General features: G+C 35.9%; 1 protein-coding gene across 1 annotated transcript; it reads right to left on the bottom strand.

Moving 5' to 3' along the window:
• Positions 1–4,386: 4,386 nt before the first annotated feature.
• On the bottom strand, positions 4,387–12,275 carry LOC115697491 (AMP deaminase). Its single transcript, XM_030624518.2, has 19 exons — positions 11,587–12,275; positions 11,289–11,485; positions 10,566–10,779; positions 10,114–10,286; positions 9,932–9,983; positions 9,648–9,775; positions 9,382–9,561; positions 9,184–9,251; positions 8,958–9,100; positions 7,933–7,994; positions 7,597–7,710; positions 7,008–7,148; positions 5,930–6,082; positions 5,799–5,852; positions 5,590–5,700; positions 5,273–5,446; positions 5,124–5,204; positions 4,826–4,924; positions 4,387–4,742 (listed from the first exon to the last, which is right to left on the bottom strand). Exons 1-19 carry the CDS (start codon positions 12,071–12,073, stop codon positions 4,674–4,676), a joined length of 2,700 nt encoding a protein of 899 aa, XP_030480378.2. The 5' UTR covers positions 12,074–12,275; the 3' UTR covers positions 4,387–4,673.
• Positions 12,276–17,869: the final 5,594 nt, after the last annotated feature.

Below are 17,869 nucleotides of genomic sequence, written 5' to 3'. Positions count from 1 at the left end.
CTATTAGCTCCTCAACAATTTCCTTCTCGTTATCAATAATAGCCCCATTATCTCTTTCAATTCTCGAGATGGTTTTCCTAGCCTTTCTTCCATTCAATAAATTATGGAAGAATCTTGAGTTTGCATCTCCTTCTTTTGCCCATTTGCATTTAGATTTCAGCGAAATACCTCTTTCTTCTTCAAAATTTAACCGCTGCCATTCCTCTTTTAATTTCCTTCTTTCATCATGCAGAGATTGACTCCAAGACGAGGTTACTTCTAGTCTGTCTAACACCCCCAATCTTCCTTCCAACGCATTCTTTGTGGCCTTATTTTGTCCAAAAGTGTATTTACTCCAGTCCTTCACCTTCCCTTGAAGTATTTTCAGTTTCTTCATAAACTTTGTGCTTGGCCACCCGTCATTAATCTCCTCCTTCCACCAACTTTCAAAACACTTGGAAAACTACTTGTGTTCCAGCCAATGATTATCAAACCTGAAAGGTCGAGGTCCCCATTTTGGAGGATTTGAATCGATCACCACAGGGCTATGGTCCGAAACTAACCTTACCAACATTTCTTGTCTCACAAACAGAAAAATGATGTTCCATTTGTTTGAGAAGAGAAATCTATCCAGTCTACAGCATACAGGGGAAGCTCTGAAATTCGACCAAGTAAAACTTCCGTTCTCAAGCTTAGGATCGATCAGCTGTAATTCCTGGATCAAGCCATCAAAAAGCTTCATACTCTTTGTACACGAGCTACTGTTCAATTTTTCCCCTACTCTTCTGGTCACATTGAAGTCTCCCCCCACACACCACGACTCTCCACATATTGAGCTTAACCCTGCTAATTCATCCCAGAACTCCGGTCTAAGTTTATACGAACACGGGCCATACACTCCCAAAAACCACCAAGGCTCTTTACCTTCTGAATTGGTCAGAACTGAGATTGAGAATTTACCAACCAAAGAGTCTAGTACCGAGATTATTCTAGTATCCAAAATTAGTAATTTTCCCCCCGATCTCCCTATAGCTGGAATAAGAATCCACGCTTTGAATCTGGATCTCCATATGCTTCCAATGAACCTTCTATCCACCATTGCTCTTTTCACTTCTTGTAATATTACCAAGTCTGGGTTAGCTTTGCAAATAGTAGCTTTGATAGCTGTTCTTTTTTCTTTGTCCCCGCTGCCTCTAATGTTCCAGGTTAGAATCTTCATAATGAACCTCTGGTGCCCCTGGTTTATTATAACTTTTCTCATAATTTACATTGAAAGTCAGTTTGTTTAATTCTCTACATTTCTGCCTTGCCTTCTTGACCTCTTCTATCTTTTGATCATTTTCTTCAATTTATTGAGTAATTTTCGAGCCCATCTCAGCCATGGATTCAATAATATTTGACCAAGAAGTTGCATCATTCATGATCTCATTTTCTTCACCTAAAATCCTCCTTCTCTAGTGCATCTTTCTTAGCAACAATAACATCATCCAACTTCACCTCCCCTAGTCCCTGCCTCAGAAAAGCTTCAGCCTCCTCTGTCCATAGCTCATTAATGCTGCATATAATATCATCAGTTTCTTCTCCTTCTTCTAGCATTGATTCTTCTCCTTCCCCTTCAGACTCCTCATCCTCCGAGCTCAAAGCTAGGAACTCAAACTCCTTTGGATCCTCATCAGCCTCCTCGAACTCAGGATAATAATTTTCTTCAGTGGAGTGGCTCACGCAACCATGACCGAATGATTTTCTTTTTCTGCAATAGACTCGATTCACTTGAGGTCTAATTTCCTCCTCTAGTTCCATCTCCCCCTTGTAGTGGAGTACAGACTCTGAAACTTTTCTTTTAAGCGTAGCAAAATCTTCCCAAAATTTAATAATCGCCTTCGTGAAATTCTCTCGGGCTTTAGGATGAATCGATCGAAGTCTGCCATGAAAAAACTCCTTTATTATTTGTTCTGGGTTCATCTTCTTGGCCACAACATTCAGTTCTCTTCTAGGCCCATTAAGATCACTTATCACCATACTCTTTTCCCTTTTAAAAAAATCTTGGACACCAAAATTCTGGTCCAAGGTAATATTAAAATGGCACCTTTGATAATTCCATAAATCCCTCAAATTAAAGTGTTTAACCAGCCCATTCCCAGGAATAAACTCCCAGCCCGATACACCATCATTATTAGGAAAATGCTTAAAAGGCCCAGTATTGTGCAGGCCCAGCTTCACTGGGGCCCTACCAATTCGGCCCAACTCACCCATGCCCATCTTGAATAAACCATATTCACCTATTTGACAACTGTTATCGGGAGAGAAGAAAACATTTAAACTGGGATTTCTGCATACACGTGGCACCCTCAAACTTCTCAAGAGGCGGTTAAACACGGTATGGAGACTCACCACCTTTCCTTGCTCGCGTACGCATAACTTTGACACCATACCTTCTCGTGAATTGATACTGAAGTGACGATAATCATTCTCGGCCGCTGCACCATCAACAGAGGACAATAAAGATTTTTTTGGGCAAAAAGCCCGAGGCTGTACGACTTCCACTGCCGCCTTCTGTGTTTTTGAAAAACCCATCTTCTCCGACGCCGAAAGTGATCCTCCCGACGTATTCACCTCCCCTGAGAATCCTTCCTCAACCACTTTCTCTTCTGCAATTTCTTTTTCAAATCCTTCAGTCGCTTCCCCATCGCCGAACATCTTCCGGTGGTCAAAATCTTGATACCAGCAAGTATTAAAACTGCCATGGAATCTATAGCTTAAATCGTTAGGCTTAAAAAATTTCAGCTCGAAACTCGTGTTATTGTGACGCATGGTTACGAGGAATGAAACCGTATTTGTCTCCCTGTAATTATAATCACAAGTGAGACAACATACTAGCCTCAGCAGTATCCTTGTCCACATCCAATAGACCACCGCACCTTTCCCCAGTTTTCCTTGTTCAAAGGCAAACCTTGGACCCCAATCCAAGACCCCCTACATTCTACCTTAACATTCTCCTTCTGGTTTTCCAAACTCCAAGCTAAAAAGGTTACTAAGGACTGAGCCCCAAGGACTTTCAAACTATGAATCTTAATGAGCTCCTCTCTATCCTTCTCATGCTTGCACCATATGATACATCTATCATCAAACAGTTGGCTAACCACCAGCATCCTCTCTAACTCTCTAGATAGGTTGTAGAATATTGTACACCAATCTGCATGAGTATTATTCCTTGTGAGGATAATTGCCAAATTCCAGTCTCTAGGCAATGCCTTGGATCTCATATATTCGTAGAATTTGGGCTGAGTGAATCTCTTCTCCGGATAGAGATTCTTCGGTTTGAAACCGAGATTAATTTTTGGATATAGCTCTTTCCATTCAATTCTACCTCTGTCACAAGTCGCTTCTATTGCTTGAGCTTTCTCCCTGTTGTATTGAGCTTTCATCACTGGTCTTACCCCTTTCTTCACAACATTGGCCCAAGAAAGATGATTCGAGGCCCCCTACCTTCTGATGTTCTTTTATTTGGCTGCTTCGCTCAATAAATCTTGTCATCTTTCTTTTTACAATCCCATTGAGGCATTCTTTTAATTCTGACCAACCCTTCTCGTTTTCTTCTTCTGGTACAATTATCATCTTAAACTTGTTGTTTCTTAACACTGAGATTTTCAAAAAAGATCCTTTAATATTTGCAAAACATTCCAGGAAACAACAATTAGTGCTGTTCTTGAAAGAGCGTTTGAGGCTGGTTCTTTGTGTCCCTGTTTTTTGAAAAAGCTCCTCCAAAGTGTCTATAATCCAGTCCACTGCATCAATAGTTACAACAACTTCATATCCGAATAGCCTTGTTCTTTCGCAAATGCAGACCGACCCTCCATCGTGCGTCAATGTTATCATAAACACTTTGTGTTTAGTTCTAAAACTCCAATATTTTTGGAAAGTCTGATCCACATAAAGACCAGAAGGATTTTTCCAGCCAAAACCAGTGGGATAATGGCCATGTTTCTTCCCAAAACCAGTGGGGTTCTGGTGCCTTCCAAGGCTAGAAGGGCCAGGGAAACCCCTCGTATGCATGGGCACACTTCTCAAAAAGAGGAGAGAGAAGAGAGTTTTTGTCAACTAGCCTCCCATAGAAAATCTCTCCTATTGTATAAAATATTTAAGAAAGTATTTTTTGAAATAAGAGTTTTTTTTATTTATATTAAATGAAATTTCCCTTAGCAAAAAAGAATATGATACAAAGTGAAAACCGCTTAGAATGAGTTGTACAATAATCTCCCCAAATCATATTTTCAACATGACTTGGGCCACAAAGTACCATTTAACTCAATCAAACTCATGTCTAGTTTAATAAGTTCCCTTGATTTTTAAGAACACTTTTTAATGAAAGCTTTACGAACACAAATCATAACACGTGTATCCAACTCAGAAGTCAAGGAGAATTATGATATTTGGATCATTGATCAATGTAATCACCTTTCAAAACATCTCACCTTATCCTCGTAATCTCAGCAGTACAACTCTAAAAAAGTTGGGAATGCTTCTCTCAAATCTGTAAAAGCTAATGTATATATAAATTAATTGTAGAAGAATTATTTTACTGCCAAGCATGGCCATGCTGGCGGGACAAAATCTCCCTCTCCATGAAACATTACAATTGTGTTGTTTGTTTCTATGATGCTAGGAATGATCATAGCAGTTTACTGCTTTTTGTTTTATGGGTCTACTTCTTCCGGGAACCTGGCTTTTCCAGAAAAAACATATTGCATCTCATCCTTCCATGTCTGCAAAAAAATCAGTGGATAACTAGATCAAAAGAAGGAACGACTGAATTTTTCCAATGGTTGATCAGGAAATAAGAAGTCACCTCATGTCTGAAGGCAATTCTCAAACCGGGTACGTTTGTTTTATGAATATTATTTCCTTCAGGGCCTCGCAAGAAATATTTACTACCATGCCAATGCACCTGCAAGAGGAACCATGCAAACAAATGACTTTTGAGTCAAATCAACAGCAATGATAAAAAAACTAGTTATACTAAAAAGTTCTCAATTAAGATGAGTACCAGGAAATTCACCATGTTGTATGTGTGATCTTTCTATTTAATAATGTAGAATTACATTCTTTGAAAAAGACACAAAAAACATGCTTACTCAGTTTCTTACCTTTGCTGCATGTGTAAATCCTGATTGATAGACAGAGTTTCGTGCTATTTCACAAAGGTCACAAGCGCTGAGCTTCCATACCTGCATAAAATTGATTAGTGAACTGGATAATACACATGACCATGGAAAATTGTGAGTCAAAATTAAACCTTTGCTGCAACACTATACTCTTCCACCAGTGCTTCTTTAGTTAAATGGATTTGCAAGGGATCATCACTTGAAAGCGAGACATTAAGGCCTCTTTGGAAGAACATGGGAAAGGGATTGCGATGATAATCCAAGAAAAGAGAATTATTACTCAAAGGAGACATAGACAGTCCGATCTGGATAAATAAGAGAATTCACTTGTGATTTGATCAAAATTTAGCATACACTAGGCAATTTGAAATGAAAACAAGTACAATGAAAAGAAACAAACAAAAGAAGCGTATGATACTTGACAATAGGAGTACTCATAAGGTCTAACCTGAGCCAAGTAATAGAGATACTGCAAAACAGGAGATTTTCGTAGATTGATCCCGTGAGAAATATTGTGGCATAGAAGAAATCCAGCAGCCAAATGGTCAATATCACCTGCCTGAAGAGATAATAAAAGCGAAATATCTCAATTAGCATAAAATATTATCTCAATCAGCATAAAAGATTCAATACAAATATTTGGGTCATTGAAAGAACCTCTCCACAATGGGGACGAAATTTTATTGTTGGCATTCCTTTTGATTCACGAAGCTGATGAATGAAGAAAGAGAAATTAGTTTTCATATAACAAGATTGAATATTATGCCATTAACAGTAAGATCACAAACCTTGTTAAGAGTGTACAAGTTCGCATAGCAATAATAAGCATAATAAGAGTATGCAGGGTTAAATGCATTGGTCCATTCAGCTGGAGTTGGCATGTGTTTAATTGGACGTCTTTCTGGCTTACTTTCATCATCAACAATGTCAAAACCCACAACCTGTATATTCACAGATAACCTCATTAGAATAGCCAAGGATAGATATATTTCATTGTAACAAGAATTTACACACATGATCATGCTCATCTTACAAATGGTTTTTTAGTCAGAAGCAACAACTGAAATTACAATTTTTGTCATGCATGCCAAGCTATTTCTGGTTGCCAGTAATATCATAACCTATGATTGGTGGTAAGTCTAATATTTAGAGATGTTAAGAACTTAAATCATAAATTATGTAGGAAAACCAAACTTGTACTATGATACAACCACTTGGGTAGAACTCACTCCCAAAAGCTGCCTAAGAGAGTACTCATAGGAGGGTGCCAAGTAGTTATATAACCAATCTCATACTTGGTTAATGTGGGATCCTAACAATATTCCCAGTAAGCTTCTTCCCATCTCTTTTTAGGGCAAGTTTTTAGTATGTGTAAGCACACAGAGATGAGAGATCCCATGTTTTTTTTTTTCATTTCCTTTCATCATTCTGCTTACTTAACTATTTGTGCTTTAAATGGTAGACATTCAAGATAACTTGTCTAAACAGCCTCTAATGACAGAGGTCACATTAGAAAATTTTATATGTAACTTAACCACAACAAATTTCATGGTTTCAGTCAGCAATCGATACAAGTAGATATCAGTTTAACAGACAAAATTCCAAATAGGATATAATTGTAAAACGTTGATGTAGTTTTAATGAATAAACTTCTATGCTACAATTTTTTCTTTTTATTTTTTTGCTGAATAACACTTACAACATAAACATATCTAATATACTTACACCTATATTCTCATAGCACAAATGCCTTTTTGTGCATCAATGTAAGAGTACTCTAGATGTGAGCCAGAATACAACCACAAATCATATCATTAATTATAAAAATAATACTTCAGAGTTATAAAATTTCGGAGCAGTACTAACCTGCATCAGGAACAAATGTAATTGAGGATGAGTATTCGGATCAACTGTGACTTCAAAGAGCGGAATAAACACATTATCTAGAATATTTTGGAAAGAGGTGACAATTCCCATATTCTTGTAGATATTGTATAGCCGTGGTAACTGAAAGATGAAGATCGTATTAGAGCAATGAAAGCATAAGAAACTAGTTCGATAAATGAGGCATAAAATTACCGTTGTCAATTGAATAACCAAAGTAATTACCATCCTGCTTTGGCCTTTAAATTTAGCAATTTATCCCCCATTATTAGGAAAATGCTTATATAACTCTACAGTTACGATCTTATATAAAATTGACGCAGACAAGATTAGTTTGTTTTAGCATGAATGTAATGGTTTCAAATAAACAAACACCATATTGGCTGACATGACTTTTTTGCAATGCACAATCACAGCCTGAAGTATCAAAATCTATGCAAAGAACAGAGAATAGGAGGGTCATAGCAGCTTTCTTCAAATGTAGAGATGATCAATAGTTGTTTTTTTTACGGGTCGGGGGAGAAGATTATTTGGACCAAAAAAAATGATGAAAAAGGACAAAATAAGGTACCTGAATCATCCATACTGCATTATCACTATAAATTGCATTGTTAACGAACCAGCTAGCCAACTGGTCCCATTCACTTTGTTTTCTTCCATAAATCGAAATTCTATACTCTGCCATCTGAAATTATAAATATAGAAATGCATAAGCCTACAAGCAATTATTGAAATGTACAGTTCTTCATGTCCTTAGGATTAACATAAGGATATAAATGAAGCTATATTCAATAAATAGCAGATGATGAAATCAGGGTTGCATTGAGTCTTGGAGGCAGAAGAGAAGTGAACACTTTCGGTGTTTTTTAAAACTACATTATTGACTAAAATAATCCCGACAAATAACCTGATATTTGCTAGCTTCCAGGTCTGATAGAACTTCTTTTGTCACTTCTGCCAAAAACCGTCCTGTAATAATTTGAATGTACAGTAAAAAAGTTGGTCGGGAAATGACACGTTATCATTGAATTGTAGCAGCAAATGCAACCTAAAATAAGTAGTTCGCAACTCAACATATCTATGTTTCTTTCTGCCCAGGCATATATTGTATCACAGTTATAACAACTAGGAAGAATGACCTCCACAACTCCTACCTACTTTTCCCTCACCTCCCAAAGAAAGGAAAACCTCTACTTATAATTCAAGCTTAACTCTAAGTCAGGAATAACCATCTACTGAGAAGTTAACTGCTTTAAAGTTGTTAGAATTTGGAATAAGATGCATGAGGTTCCATCTCAAAACCAATTGGCAATGAAAGGAGTAGCCCATTCATCTTATATATGGTATTTTATTTCTACACATTAGCAATGTGTGACTAATTCTAATACACCCTACTCACGTTTGGGCTTGAAAAGTGTGGGCAGAACGAACGATCTTTAAGAGACCACAGGACCGAACGTGACATTTGAAAGAATCCCACATGACCAAATATTAAGAAATTTTGAAACAGATAAAAGACTCCAACACTGAAAAACTGGAACACTATCTCAAAACTATTTGGTAATGGGAGGAGTAGCCCATTCATCTTGTATATGGTATTTTATTTCCACACATTAACAATGCAGGACTAACTCTAATAAAAGTAATACACAAGTCATAAAATTCCAATGAATCATAGAAAAACTGAGGAAGTAACAATAAGATTCACAAATAATCAGTCAATAACAAATATAAATAAGCAAAGACATAACACTACATAGTTGACACCAAAAATGAGGGGGAGCGGATGAAGTTTAAGGATAACAAAGACACCAAACATTAGTAAGCACTAAAATCATCTTGAAGGTAACATATTTTATTTCATATTTACAGTTGCCATTTTGAATTTACGCAGGAACTGTAGGTTAAAAACATCTCACAGCAGCAACAAACCTTGGATAAGATTGTCTTGTTTCAAGAATATCTCTCTAAGTCTGCTCTGACCACAGGGATTATACTTTAGGTTGAATTTGTCAAATCGATGAAAGGTGCTTTTATCAGCATGAACATCCAATAAATCAACATTCAGGTCATGCCTACAGTTCAATATAGCCTACAATTTAGAGAGACAAAGAAGAGGATTCCGTTCAAATCAATCAATCAAAGAAACAATGTATACCCTGTCAAGTCCAAACTTTCAAAGACTTCCTTAAGTGTAAGATACTTTCCATCTCTAAATATAACAACCTGTCAGAAGTAATCAAACGAATTGAGAAGTGTCAAGAAAAACATAAGAAAATCAAACTAGAACCACCTCCAACACTCAATTAAAAGTTAGAACACTTAGTGCATCATTGCAACAATGGATAATTTTTACCTCATCGGGTTCTTTCCTCAGCTTGGACTTGATAAATCGTAAAAGATGCTTCTGATTCATACAAGCAGAATGATGAACATGTGTATCCACTTTTCTGATATTATAAAAATCACGATGTGGTGCACTCTTTTGGGCAAGAAACTCCTTATCGGCATTCAGTAGTAAATGAAGTCGAAATTTCTGTAGATAATAGCCACAAACACAAACTAAATGAATATCATAAGATTATAAGGTCAAAGGACCAAGACAAATTTAGAGAGCAATACCTCCTCAAGAAATCGTAGCCTATGATGACATGTGGAGCGAGTATTTCCAATGGACATAACTTTCAAAAGATAATGCATATCAGTGAAAAACGCTGTTGAACTTGCAACAGGGAAAAGTTCTTCACTATCTGCAGAAAGAGCAAGTCCACATGAACTAATTCTTTGAGTTCAAGTTATTAAAGTTAAGAGGAATATTTTAAATTAAGGATGAAGTACTATCCAAGAAATTATATCTTTAGCTATAATCCAAAGATCCAAACATGTTCTAAAGAGTCGGCGTTTACCATTTCCCTTTGAATATACATGTATAACACCATCTTCCATCTTGAAGGAGTGCTATAAAATAGAGTGATAACATCAAACATGCGCTCACAAAATCACTTCAGATTTACATATATTTGTGTATATCCCTATACGAAGAGACAAGAAAGAAGAAATCGACATAAATGGGAAAAGTATAGCATACAGCTGAGGCATCAACAGATTCAAAATGAAATGGGTCTTTCTTCGGATTTGATGTATTTGAGACGGCTGCTTTCATCCAAGGAGAAACACTTTCTCGGTAAAGATATCTTTGGCGTAGCTCTAAACATTCCCGAAGCATCTTACGTACTTCTTCCTCTTCCTTGTTCGTTGGATCTTTACCAAAATATCACAGCAAGTGTAAAGAAACTTAGTTCATAAGTCATATGCAAAAGTGATACAAACTTCTTTCTACATATACAGATTTTCAAATAGAATCAGGTAACAGGTTTAAGTAGACCATGTTCACATTGAACTGGGCCATCTTCCCCAACCTATCTCCTAACTTGGATGTAAGAAAAGTAATGATGCGTAGATATTATGCTAATGATACTAATTATGTGTCCAATACTCGATAGACCAATGAAAGCATTTTGAGAAAGAGAGTTAAATTACCATGAGTTGACGGAAATGGTAAAATTATGCTGGAAACAGTAGCATCTTGGCCAACCAAGTCCACAGACGTTGAACCTATGTTTTTTTCACCTTGTGTAGCCACACCAGCTCTTGTTTCGCTTGGAGTTGCTTTAAAAGTTTGATCTTGCATACAATTACCATCATTACCTATAACTGGAACTGCAGAAGAATTCTGAAGGATTGAATTTACTTCCTGCAAATTCGTCAACAAGTAAAAAGAACTGATCCTAAACGTCTTGTTTGCAATTGTCACTATTCCTAAAAGTACATAGTTATAAATTGAGAACGTACAGCCAGTAAGGCCAAATGGCAATGCAAATCTGGCGCATTCTTAGTGATTTGAAGTTCACTCTTTCAACTAACAAATCAAGGATCATATAACTATTCTAAACATGCCACCACCAATCATATCTAGGAAAAAGGAAACTACTACAATAAACACTGTTCGTCCCCTAATATATAGTAGATACAGTTCTTGCAAACATTGAATTACCACTCAGTAATTTGTGCATCATCACTTCCAAAAGATATAATTATAAAGTGAGCAGATAGTTCTTATGAGACATGAGTATGATCATTTGACTCAGGTGAAGGTGATTAAGTAAAGTCCACTTTAATGCGCGCAATTATATCCTCATTTTACTAAGCTACACATTTCTAATAAAAAGATGTCAAGTTTCTTTAAGCCAAAACTACACGTACTAGTCCACTCATGCCATCAATTGAAACCTCTACGTTCCCATAGTTGAAGAATTCTTCATCTCCAATAGCAAGTTCCGTTCCATCATCATCAGAATCCCCAGTAATGCCAAAGGTCCCAGCTTGGGATCTTGGGGTCATTAACCTTTCAACTGAAGCCACCCTTCTACGGGAGCTAGAACGCTCAATAGATAAGTCCCCTGCGAAACAGAAATAAAAAATCACTTAGCCAGTTTCGAAGTCAAATATAAATACACAATACTCTGATAAAGTTCTTTACATTTATATGTAGAACTCATACCGTGTCTTTGATCGGTTCGAAGAGGCGGAAGCCCCAAAGGAATGTGATTAAGTTTATCCAAGGAAGAAGAAAACCCTTGAGCTCTAAAGTTTCCTGCAAAATCGAGTTTGGAGTTATCCTCAACCCAATCGTAGTTTCCCAAAGCCACATTGGGCAACGACGAGGACATTCTATGATGCCGAAGAAGCTTCTCATCAACAGACTTCATCGAGTTCCTTCGATCAAAACCCATTTCACCGTCAGCACCAAACTCAGCCTCATTTTCAAACTCTTCCGCTCCCTCTTCTTCTCCTTCTTCATCATCAAAACGTTCTTTCACAATACGCTTCCCGCCTTCTCTACGGAGCTCTGTGAGGCGGTCAAGCACTTGGTCAACGCTTCGCCTGTGGATGAAGAAGGCGGAGATGGCCATGATTGAGGCTCCTACTAAAGCCGCCATGGCAATATGCAAAGACGAAGCTGCAGAAGGCGAACAAGAAGGCTCCATTGGAAAAGCCTCCTCTGTTTTTCTTATTAAAAAACCCTAACTTTTCTTCCTCTGCTTCTTCTTCTTTTAGTTATCAGATAATCAGAAATGAGTGTTGAGAGAGTAAGAGCCAGATGGTGGGAGCTGAGAGGCTTGGGTAGTTATGCAGTTTGGAGTTTAGAGAAGAAGAAGATGTATAAATTTATATATTATATATATATTATGGAGAGGTCACGTGCTCTCCTCAAGGAAGGCATTTCTATTGGAACACTGAAACACGAGGGAATGTTCACGTGTCCAGTTAACTTGATCATCTCAGCCGTTACTTTGTACGAGGTGAGACGTGGAACGCCGATGATTCTGTTGGCTGCTTTTCCTTTCTCAAGTAAATACCTAGACAAGTATGATGAAGTAAAGTTGTAATCTTTTTAGATTATTAATGTTTTCTACTGAATGAGTGTTTTTTTGTATGGTGACCGATATAAGTTAAAAAAAGAAGTAATTAGTGGAAGATTTTTTTTATTGATAAAGGTTTATTCTTAGGGGCATGCAGACATATTTAGCAGAATTAGATCATAAAATTTCAATATTAAAAAACAAAGATTAAAATTGAGAATTGTGACTTCCAATCTACTAATAAAATAGCTACAAAATTAAAAAAAATAAATTAATATATAATAAACTAGAGAATAGTTCTGCACTTAGTACGGTTTTAATATTTTCTTTTTAATTTTATATGAAAATAAAAAAATTATTACATAGAAAATATAAATTGACACTTTATTTACAAAAATACATCCATAAGGTAAAGATAACAATTATACATTTTATGTGATTTTATGAATTCGAAATAGCCCCTGTTTTGATTGATTATGATCATCTTTTCAGGTGCAGTCGCCGAAATTAAATGTGGTTTTCTTTCTGGTTGAATTTTTGTTTCGGTTGCGTTGAGTTGCTGTGTAGTTGCGCAATGGTTGTGCAATAGTTGCCCAGGAAGCATGGATCGTGGGTTCAATGTGTGTGTAAGTGGTATTTGTGTAATTTTTTTTATTTGAGCTGTATCTTTGTTTATTTGGCCAGCTGGAAGTATTTTTGTAATATTGTTACTTTTTTTGGTTAAAACTGAAAAAAGTCCTAAAATAAATTAAAATTTTATTTAATTATGAATGAAATTTAAAATCTAATATTTTTTTAATTTTATATTAAAAATTAAAACTTCCTTATATTAAGTTATTTATAATAATTAAATAACTCTTCCAATTTTTTTGTTTTCATTTAAAAAAATAAATTAAAAGTATGGAGTTCAATATTAATAATGACATAATAATTAAAAAAAAATTATTTTATAATCATTAAATATAACATGTGAGCTTACAAAAGTCATACATTTGCAGCTTTAAACATCATTTAACAAATTTAATATTTTTATTTTAAAAAAATATAAGTTAATAAGATAAATAATTGTATAGAATTAATTACCAGTGGACCCAATTCTATCAAAGATTCATATTTTGATGATGACGTAATTTTCGTAAAATATTAAAAAATATATATAATTTTTAAATAATTAAAAAATAATTTTATAATCATTAAAATTTAAATATTTATTCTTTAAAAAATATTATACCTTTTTTAATTTTAAACATCACTTAACATATAAATTATTTATTTAAAATAATATATAAATAATTGTATGAAACCTATTATCGAGTGCCAAGTGTAAATTTTTTTTCTCAGCACATTAATACTGTTGATTGGATTTTTAGCCAACCAACGCGGAGTCATAATAAATGAGATTTAAACTAAAATTACAGTAATAAATGCAGTTAATAATATTGGAATTTAATAAATGTAAATAAAAGACACCGAAATTTAAAGAGGTTTGGTCCTGGAAGTCGGTAATAGCCTACTCCCCTGTCGAACCCCTTATATAGGGAGAGGGTTGGTGCTTCTTGTTGGAATTTATTTTACCTGGATCTTAGATCTACTCACAAGTATGTTGTTTAAACACCCTAAATATGAACTTTCTAAAACGATAAATTAAACACATATAAAGTTAAGAAACCTTACATTGATGCAGCGGAATTAATGTCTCGTTCCGCTCAGATCTTTAACCCTTGTATCCTTTCTGTAGCAGAGTATAATCAAGATCTGAGCCCGAATGTCCTTCTTCTTCAAGTTTGATCCTTCAAAGTCTTCCAATCTATGATTGAGTTACTGCTTGATGTGTGTGGGCACTCACTCTTTCACTAGGGTCGAAATTTATGAAAAAGAAAAGAGAGGGATGGTTTCGGCCAGGTATAGAAAGTAGGGAAGGCTCAGTTTTTCTGAAGAGAGAGATTTCTGTCAGAAAACTAATGAAAGCATGTGATTTGACTGAGCCATCACTTTCTATTTATAGGCAACTACTAGGTTTAGGTTAGGAATTATTTGGCATTAAAATAATGAAAATATTAATTTGAAATCCCACAATAAGTGGCCAGCCATGGTGTGTTAGTGGGCCCCACTTGATTTTGCAGTTTTATTAAATTTTATTTCTATTTTCTCAAAAACGCCAATTTTCCAATTCTAACCTTTTAAATGCCAAAACTAATTATTTAATAACTAAAATACATTATTAAATAATATTGTCATTTAATTTAATTACTAATTAGACATATAAAGTCCATTAATAAATAAATAAACCTAGAATCTCTTTTCTTTACAATTTCACCCCTGCTTAGTGAAAATTCATAAAATTAGACATAGTCTAACTTTAGAATTATAATTGATCAATCACGAATCAATTAATGAGTCTTACAAGCAGAATGTTCTCAACTACAATGGGGACCATGGATCTATATGTTGAGCTTCCAATAAGTGAACCAAATTTACCAAGTAAATTCCTACTTATTAATTCTTCGTTGAATCCACTCTTAGAACTTAGAATTGCACTCTCAGACTTATATAGAGCATATTATATGTTCCATGATATCAATATGCTATCTCATTTAACCATTGTTATAACCTTATTGTGATTTAAAGATCCTCTATACAGATGATCTACATCGAGATGGGATTTCTTTACCGTTCTCACCCCTCAATGTATTTTGCCCCTTAAAACACTTAGCTACCTGTAAATGGTGTTTAGTGATCTAATAATTAGTCAGTTAAACAAGAGCTCATCCATTTACTTATATTTGCTAAGCTCGAAGGGAATCATCACTTGACTTCTATACACCAGTAGAAGCTATAGATTCTATATTTATGTTTAGCACTCCCACTCAATCATACTATCATGTTCCCAAAATATACGTATCACCCTGACCTAAAAGTAGGCTTAACTAATAAAGCAAAGAACATGAATAACACTCCTGAGTTGAGCCTAAGCATATCAGGATTTAGATTCTTTTAATCTTAAGATCAACTACTGATATTGACTTGGAAAGATATATATAACGGTAAGTGTGTAATATCTTAACTTAGTTGCAATATCGCTCCAGTCCAATGTATACTCCATACATTCGAAACTAGTATACTTTACTAATGTCCTGGAAAGAACATAACACTTACTCCAAGTGTAAGTATACATCATCGCTGATTATCACATTAGTGTAAATCCAATAACACTGATGAAACAGGGACGAAGACTTTTGATTCATATGATCACAATTACATTCCACTGTGTTGACGATACTGTAATTGTGAATAAACATATGATCTGGATTTAACTGATTCTGTGTGTAAAAGTAATAAACCTATTAAACCATTAGCATGTAAAATTCATGCAAACATCAATCACTTCAAATTTCTTGTGTTGATAACTAGTCAGATTGTAAAGAGTTTTATTTAGGGCATAAAACCCAACACTTCTCACTTCAGGAGACGCGACCAACGCGGAGCTACTTTAACCGTCTCCTTGATTTTTGGAGATAGTTGAAGTTTGATTTTTATGATAATATCTCGCTACTTTTATGGGTTGACAACTGTCTTTAAGCCTTTCGTGGGATTTGAACATTTGAAAGAGTTACTGACGACGAGGGTCTCTTATGGGTGTGACATGGTCGTCAACAACCTTTGGGGATGAAGTCCATAATTGAGGGCAACACCCCCGTGACCCAACTTGAGAGAGGTGATAGTCGTCATCGTTGGGTGACCCCCTGAGACCCAACTTGAGGGGGGTGACAGTCGTCATCGTTGGGTGACCCCCGAGACCCAACTTGAGGGGGTGACAACTGTCATCGTTAGGTGACCCCCCGAGACTCAACTTGAGAAGGGTGATAGCCCGTCATCGTTGGGTGACCCCCCGAGACCCAACTTAAAGGGGGTGACCGTCATCATCGTTGGGTGACACCCGGAGATCCAACTTGAGGGGGTGACTGTCGTCATCGTTGGGTGACACCCCGAGATCCAACTTGAGGGGGTGACCATCGTCATCGTTGGGTGACCCCCTGAGACCCAACTTGAGGGGGGTGGCAATCGTCATCGTTGGGTGACCCCTCGAGACCCAACTTGGGGAGGGGGTGACCATCGTCATCGTTGGGTGACCCCCCGAGACCCAACTTGGAGGGGTGGCAATCATCATCGTACCCCTTGTCCGTTATCAGTAGTTGGTGTAATGTGGATATCCCATATACCTTTGAGAATGTCATTATGTCTATGGTAAAATGCATGACTTGTACCTTGAGGGGGTAGGGGGTAGGGGTAAACTGTTGGAAATATTTTACCAGGATCTAGATTTACTACCAAGTATGTTTGATTAACACCCTAATATGAATTCTAAAACAATGAAATAAACACATAAGAGTTTAAGAAAATCTTACATTGGGTGTAGCAGAATATAATGGCTCCTTCCATTCAGATCTCTAGCCCTTGATTCCTTTCTGTAGTAGAGCATAATCAAGATCTGAATCTGGATCTCTTTCTCTCCTTCTTGTTGGTGCTGATTTTCCATAGTCTTACATACTATGATTGAGGTACCACTTGATGTGTGTGGGCACTACTCTAACACTCAAGGATTTCAAAAATTCAAAGAGAAGAAAAGAGAGAGGAAAGTGGCGCATGGCTTTTTCTCTCAAGGAAACATTGTGCAAAGTCATAAGTTTCCTGAAGCCAATACTTTCTATTTATAGAATGCCCTCCAGGTTTAGGTTAGAATTGTATGGCATTAAAATAATGAAAAAATAAAATGGTAAAAGCCTATGCATAGTGGGCGGCCCAGATAAGGAAATTGGGCCTCACTTTGCAACTTTCCCATTTTGTTATTTCTCATTACCATTTTCTCAAAAATGCCATTTTTCCAATTTAACCTTTTAAATGCCAATTCTAATTATTTAATAACTTAAAAATAATTATTAAATAATATTTCCATTTAATATATTTATTAATTTAGACATGTAAAGTCTCTTAATTAATAAATAAACCTAGAATCTCTTTTTTTTACAATTTTGCCCTTGCTTAGTGAAAATTCAAAAAGTAGACATAGTCTAACTTTATAATTTTAATTGATTAATTAAAATCAATTAACTGAGTCTTACAAGCAGTATGGTCTCAACTAGTATGGGGGCCATGGGTCTATATAACCGAGCTTCCAATAAGTCGAACCGAATTTACCAAGTAAATTCCCTAACTTATTAATTCCTTATTGAATCCACACTTAGAACTTGGAATTGCACTTTGAGTCATATAGAACGCTCTATATGTTCCATGATATAGACACGTCATTAGTTATCCATTGTTATAATTCCAATGTGATCAATGACCTTCTAATAGATGATCTACATTGAAAAGGCACTAAGTTACCGTTACACCTTCAATGTATTTTATCCTTAAAACACT

This window comes from Cannabis sativa, chromosome 4, assembly GCF_029168945.1.
Source record: "Cannabis sativa cultivar Pink pepper isolate KNU-18-1 chromosome 4, ASM2916894v1, whole genome shotgun sequence".
NCBI classification, from domain to species: Eukaryota; Viridiplantae; Streptophyta; class Magnoliopsida; order Rosales; family Cannabaceae; genus Cannabis; species Cannabis sativa.
This window is presented reverse-complemented; position numbering and strand designations above follow the sequence as displayed.